Source organism: Ceratina calcarata, unplaced genomic scaffold (assembly GCF_001652005.2).
Source record: "Ceratina calcarata isolate Rehan_Ccalc_2016 unplaced genomic scaffold, ASM165200v1 scaffold683, whole genome shotgun sequence".
NCBI lineage: Eukaryota > Metazoa > Arthropoda > Insecta > Hymenoptera > Apidae > Ceratina > Ceratina calcarata.
In genome coordinates, this window is record NW_017178094.1 from 6565 (window position 1) to 13872 (window position 7308).

Sequence of the window (7308 nt, forward strand, 5' to 3'; positions counted from 1 at the left end):
CTATATCTCGCCGTGGCTCTTAACGACCACATTCTATCTATCTCTGATTCTTACTGACTGATCTACCTGTGCGTACATTATACCGAATCTTCGCATTCCTAATGCTCACACGCACGCGCAATGATTGTAACACTTTCTATTTCCCTACATATTATTGCATGTGTTGCTTTAAGTTATTTACAATTCCCATAAATGCATGAACATCCGCAGTCTAGTCATTATATATGAACTTTTCTCTTAATTTTATTGCTTCTTTATACATTTATTTTTGGTAATATTTCTGAATTTTTATGAATTCAGCTCTCCACTTTACTTATTTTTAAATAAAGTCCGTCTTTGGGGCTCAAGATTAGAGACGTAGGATTGTTTATGTAGGGAATCATAGTCTTTTCGCAAACTTCTAATCGGAAATTTTCCAACATTTTTATTATTCCCACTTTCGTTTGATAGATGGCAAATCGCGCCGCTGAAACAGTAATTAATTAAAATTCTAACTAATAATATGTACTTAACATTGTAACTATTATGTTGGTCAAAAAGTAATCTCGTTTCTTGAAAATTATGAATATTCATACAATGTACGTAGTTGTACCTCAAACCTTTATCTATTTAATGTTGATCTTAACATGTCTAAAAAAATCACATAAGGACAATAATTATTATGGCATTATGTGAGCTCCATTGATCCATACAACTTTGTCCGTAAGTAATGCAATGTATCTTTAAAAACAATAAAGGTATTTCAAGTACAAACGTTAGCATCCTGTATATGCGATCAAATTGAAGGCAATACGTACTATGTGTGATTAAACTTGGACTGTGAACTTGAACACATGATTGAACAATTTTTAATTAAATTACCAATGCAATTCCTCGGTCCGTCACCGAATGGTAAATAACTCATGGAGTGTCTAGAGGCAATCTCCTCTTCGTTGAATCGCTCAGGATCGAATTTCTCCGGATTTGGATAGATATCAGGATCGTGTTGTATAGCATATGTAGGAATAAGTATTCGAGTACCCTTTGGGATCGTTACTTTGGTGCCATTAAAAGTATAATCACTAGTTGATTTCCTTATTAACGTTGTCCCCACAGGATATTTCCTAAGAGTCTCTAATGGAAAAGTTATTAAGTAGTAAACATTTTATAGACATTTCAAATTATTAATATATTATGGATTTTTATGCAAAATAACATATATATAGTTTCACGTTAAAAAATGTAATTTAATCCTTTCGCTACTACGACTGACTATAGTGCTCGCTACATACTACGGGTGACTTTAGTCACCGGTATAGAACGTACGCTATACACGACAGGTGACTATAGTCACCCATCACAAAATTTGAACTGGGCTTGCAGTTTCGGTCTTACAACATTTGAGACGAAATAATTGATCTCAAAGATTAAAAACCGTACGCGCAATGTGTACACTTTTTACCCCATTTCACTCCGCGGCGCGAACCGCCGCGCCGCCACTATTAACATATGCATTCTACCTTTGATGTTTTCTTTATTCTTATAGACTACATGTAGTGTTTCTATTATTTGCACTTTCAGTTTTCTTATAAATCCATAAAATCTGCAATCAAGTTATTAAATGAATATGAACAAAATTTTGATATTTTTTAATGCTTTCAGTTTTCGAAATCAAATAGAATTACGAATTGTATTCTCTTCTTCTATAATTTCCAAATGTAATATACATATATGGCATTTCATTTCATATAAGATTGTATTCCATTCAGAGTGAATATCTGTTAGATTGGATTTGAATGCTAAATTTCATTTTAACGTAATTGTAGAGATATGTTCAGATTTATGAAAAGGAATAAATCTTACGATCTTGAAAATTATACTGTTATAGCCCTATGTAAGGGCTATGCACCTTTTCATTTGTCACTTTCGTAAGATGTGCGCTTGGCGACAGCAAGCGAGTACCGGAATCTGGCAATTAATCATTTCAACATAAGTGAGCTCTCAATTTCAGACAAACCTAAAAATTGAGGCATGTCGAGATGATTAAATAATTACAGCGCAGGCTCGTAATCTCGGAGATTATAAATCCCGACAATGAGAGCAGTTCAGTTGAATTTTTGGTTTTCAACTAACGAGTCAAATTGCCATGGAAGGCCTTGCCCGAATCACGCTCAGCCAACAGGCAGTGTAGAGAGAATCTCCGAATTGCAAGATTTTTAATCGGTCTGATCACCTGTGTAAGACCACCATGCATTCGGAGTTTTCGTTATTTAATTCGTGAACAATTGGAGTCAGCACCACGCCCAATGACCGGCGAACACTGACTAGACTTACATTATTAAAATTATTCACTGGTATGTCAGTAAAACATTCAAGAATACATATATTACTTGTTATAACGCAATTATGTCAATCCTTATTTACCCTGCAATCCATCTTAGCGACATTAGTCAGTAAGGTCGAGGTGTGCTTACGCAGTTCAATCGGGCAAGAACCCACAATACGGGAGATAACAATATCATTATGTTATAAGCATTTCTTGATTGACGAGTAATTCTTCCTAATGGTAAATGTATATTTTTTTATTGATGGTTACCTTTGAATACTTTATTTAAGTATTTCATCTCTTTAATATCCTCGTACTGAAAATTTTTATTGTTTCTTTTAGAAAATTGCTTCAATTCAATCCTAAGTTTCTCTTGAATATCAAGATTCAGAGCCATTTCATAAAGCGCATGTCCTATTGTTATTGACGAGGTTTCAAATCCAGCTGCGAAGAAAAGGAAAGCTTGGGCAGCCAATAAAGTATCCGTTAACTCTGAAAAACATCAATTATGTACTTTCCTAGCCGTAGACATTGATTTTCAAAAGTATAGTAAATATTTCAATTTCTGTTCACTTCATTATTTCCACTGGAAATGGGACAATCACTATAATTACTAAAGTTCCGAAAGGAAATATATACATATGTATCAATAATACTAAAGTTAATGAAAAACGTTCAGACTTGTTTAAAAAAACCTATTTATAGCAATCAACACTGAAGAGTTGTGAGTGGGTAATCTTTTATAGCGAATGTTCAACTATATTGATTCAGCAATTAAAAAATGTCCCGTGCCATTAGACAAACAAAGTTGACCTACACATGAATGGCTCAAAAGCCAATCAATGTAAGTCCTTGAAATTGAAATAAATAGGAACATGATATCAGCTTCTTATCCGTGTGGAACGACTTGTAATTTATCTATGTGGTACGTGGATACGTAATCCAATAAATTATCAGTACAGATTATAGAGTAAAGTAGGACACGAAATATTCAAATAGAATGCGGAACAGAGAATTCTAGGTAAGCCAACAAGAAATTTGCAGTGTTTGTATGAAGGACATACCAACAACAGATACCCCTATCACCAGTATTACAAATGTATTTGGACAACTCCAGTTTTAGTCAGTAAATTACCGATCATTTCTATCCATAAATTTTTAGCCGATTGTCCAATCAGTAGCTATAAAGTATTGGCTAGAAAATCCTAGCCAGTTATTGGGAAAAACTGAGCACAGACAAGAACAGCCAATTATACTAGCAATCGGAATTTTGCCAATGTCGCAGTGTCATTTATTCACCAAAAAAGTATGACCATACCATAATTAAAGGCATATACTCTCTTAACTCGAAAATTCCATAGAGTGAATTTCGACATGCTCTTGTGGATTTACCGAGTAATCAGGTTGTACGCCAGGCTACAATTTTTACACATTTTTTGTCTAGAAGCACACAGGGTGAGCACATCATTATCTTATAGCTTCGGGCCGGCTTCGAATTATCGACATGAATCGATCGATGTCTTAATATGATCTGTATCAGAGCTACACGAAATAAACTCTTTGAATTGCTTACAACTCCGATTCTTCATAAGTGAATCCTTGTTTTTTGCAGTATTTCTTGCAATTACATCTTGCAGTTACATCTAACTATTCTGCTTTAACAGTTTTTTCAAAAATTGTACGGTGAAGTACCAGACATGATGTTACATGAATTCGCAGCTGGAAGTGGAGTAAAGAACAGACAAAGACAGACGAATGATCTGTCTCTGTCTTTTCTTTACAGTGATGTTACATATGTACATATGTGTATGACTGGGAGGAAACTTTTCGTTAACTTGCATGTCCTTGAATACATGGCAAGCATGTGTTTTGTGACTGGATCACTAAATGTTTAATACAAATGCCAGTTGGACATTTAAAGAAAGCATGACCTTTCGATTCTCGACACCTACTCATTTGAATATCGAAGAATAGGTTCACTTAAAATCGTATGAGCCTTTACGATGATAGATGTTATTTAAATTAGACATTAAATTAATAAAACACTGTAAAAAATTTTAGAAATTTCGCGAGACTATTAAAGAAACTATTACATCATCTTGAAAAAATTATTGTCATTTATGGAAAAATATAAATGCAGCAATGGCAAATTTTGTAATTTCACATAATTGTTAATGCATGTGTCAATATTATTATTGAATATTTTGACGTTGAAATAATATCTTCCAGGATATTTAAGACACATAATGAAAAGTAAGTCAAAGCAACAATTATGGAACTATAATTTTTCTTTTAAATTGAAGCTTGAAACCTGTATTTGAAAGTACTATTAAGAGATTTTCGGTTTAACAATCGGAAAATACAACAGTAAAATCTAAAAGGGAAATTCGAGTATCGAACGCAATTTCACCGCAAATATGATCTTACGTACTATATAATCTCACTTTAACACATGACCCCTCCCTCACATACGAAATTTTAAACAAACCCCCGTAATAACATCAGGAATGGCCAACATCAGTCAAAGAACAACAATAATTGAAGAGTTTCTTTAAAACGCTGCAATATCGAAAGAAAGAAATCGCAGACTCAATTTTTTTAAATTACAGGTGAACGACATCAATGACACAAAATAATTCAACTCCACATGCGTTGTCAAATATTGATAATTTTTTAATTTTAGACATGTACCGTATATTGAAGCGTTTTCTGTCGTAGAAGTGTATTAAATAAAAAATTCTTGAATAGTATTTCAAAATTGAGGCTAAGAGAAGGCTTTAATTTAAAAGAAGAATCATTGTCTTATGATAATGAAGTTACTGAGTAATCATCCTTCAAACTTGGCCAATTTTTTACACAAATTTCTTCATGCCATAATTTTTCTTAATAGTATACACAATATTTTTATTATACAAAATGTCTCTTTTTCTTCCGATCTCACAAGCAGATCTGAGTGAAGATAAGAAATAGCTTGAGAAATGCCTTGTTACAAAATTATAATATAAATAACAATGTGTCTGTATGATTCTTAATTTTTTACACATTGAAATTCTTCTACGGGAAGGTAAACTAAAAGATGAATGACTCCAACTCTAATTCCTTTCCCATTTTTTATGCGTTACTGTGTAATTTATAAAATTGTTAGTTATTTCATTGAATATGTTGCATCTGTTCAGTGAACATCACTAACGACTAATTGCTTTCTTTTCTCTGATATTTAATCAATTTCTTAGTTGTTGTTGCATGCAACCCTTGTTTTAATCCTACGTTCTCGTCACGAGTGTAGCTTACGGGCACGGCAACGCACTAGGTAGTTGTCGCTCCTCTGGCCGCCCGTTATACTGGCATTCTGATTGATCGGGTTTTTTTGTTAATAACTTTCGACAACCAGACCTCGGACAACATTTTTACAAAAGATAATATTATTTAAAATAATCTCAGGAGCCTCCCATTTTCGGGCGTAGTATTAATTCTGCGACACCCTGTATATGGGTGATGTAAATTGTGATTTGTAAGTAATGTCAATTGTGATTTTCAATTCCGGTTATAAAAACGTTTTTATGATTTTTTCTTTCTGTCACTTGTGCAGTACTACAACCTTACAGATTGTGCAGAAAAGAAATAGGGAGAACCTGTGTGTGCAGTAAACACTTGCGATACCGTTATCTTTCCGATAAAACTTTATATAACTTTTCCTTTATGAATCCTGAAGTCATTGACAGATTGGATACATTTAGGTTTTAAAAAGTTGCATGTCCTCTACAAGTTGCTAATTAGAAAAAGATTTAAGACAAGAATGGCTGTAATATTAAGGTTGTATGAGCTCTTGAATAAAAGTAATGACAAAACATTCAGATTTAACAGTTATTAGGTATTACATTAATAAAAGTGGTATAACGTTATGCAAAATTTCGCGAAGTTATTAAAAAAAAGATTACATCTTGCATTCTTATGTTGAATGGCAAAATTTTATTTAGTTTATGAAAAAATATAGGTGCCACAATGAGAAAATTTTGTAATTTTATATAATTATTTATACATGCTGTAGGAATATTTTAAAGTTGAAATAATATCAACTTCAAGGATATTATTTAAGATACATAATAAGAAGTAAGCATAAGCAATAATTATGGGATTTGTAGTTATACAGGGTGTCCCAGAAAAGGTGTTGGAGCCGAAAATGGCAGATTGGGAGGGTCTTCCTTAACAACAATTTCCTTTGGCAAAATGCAGAATGGGGCTTGGTTACCGAGTTATTAACAAAAAACACGGACCAATCAGAGCGCTCGGTCGACGCGGGCTCCGACTCGGGAGCGTTGGCTCGGATCCGACCGCGCGGCTTTTCACGCATTTGAACAAGCGCTCCGCTCAGTACGAAGCGTTTTATAAACTGCATGAATAACAATGCAAGGAAATTGTTGTTCGTGCGTTATTATGAATAACAATTAATACACTTAATCGTTATTCACGTGGATTAGATGGTGAAATGATAGATTGTTGATAATTAATGGATGATGATAGGATAAATGAGGAACTAACAAGTCGCAGGAAATATTGAATTAAAAAGAAAATGCAAAGACTGTAGAGATTAGACTTACCCATTAATCCGCAAGTGCACCTGCTCACAATGAGCCACGGTCAGTGGGTCAGCGTCCTTGCCGCTCGCAGGTAGGCCACAGCTGATCCTCTGTTCAGGGAAGGAACCCCGCAATTCACCGCACGATCATTGTCACTCTTCAAAATTTTAACACACTAAGATTGTTGCTCCTACGTTCTTAAACTCAACTTCATTACACCACCGTCACTCTTCACTTAAAAATTTTCAAACACTTACACTGCACTTGTTCGTGCACTCTAACATTAAACGTATCCGACAGGAGCCGATTGTTTTTCATTCACTAAATGAACTTCACTATCCGTGAACTACACGATGCGCGAAGGGCGCGACTCGATCGGGGTGACGCTCTTTTTATCGGAATCGGCGGATAACCATCTTCGCGTTA

General features: G+C 34.3%; 1 protein-coding gene across 2 annotated transcripts in view; it reads right to left on the reverse strand.

Annotated features, from left to right (window-relative positions):
* Window positions 1–296: 296 nt before the first annotated feature.
* The window catches only part of LOC108630112 (putative cytochrome P450 6a17), a 14075-nt gene continuing 7063 nt past the window's right edge, over window positions 297–7308 (reverse strand). For both annotated transcript variants that reach the window (XM_026817800.1, XM_018033178.2), the window contains 3 exons: window positions 2576–2797; window positions 862–1113; window positions 297–466 (listed from right to left, as the gene is read on the reverse strand). In XM_026817800.1, coding sequence (XP_026673601.1) covers window positions 297–466; window positions 862–1113; window positions 2576–2797 — 644 coding nt within the window. The remainder of the gene's footprint in view (window positions 467–861; window positions 1114–2575; window positions 2798–7308) is intronic.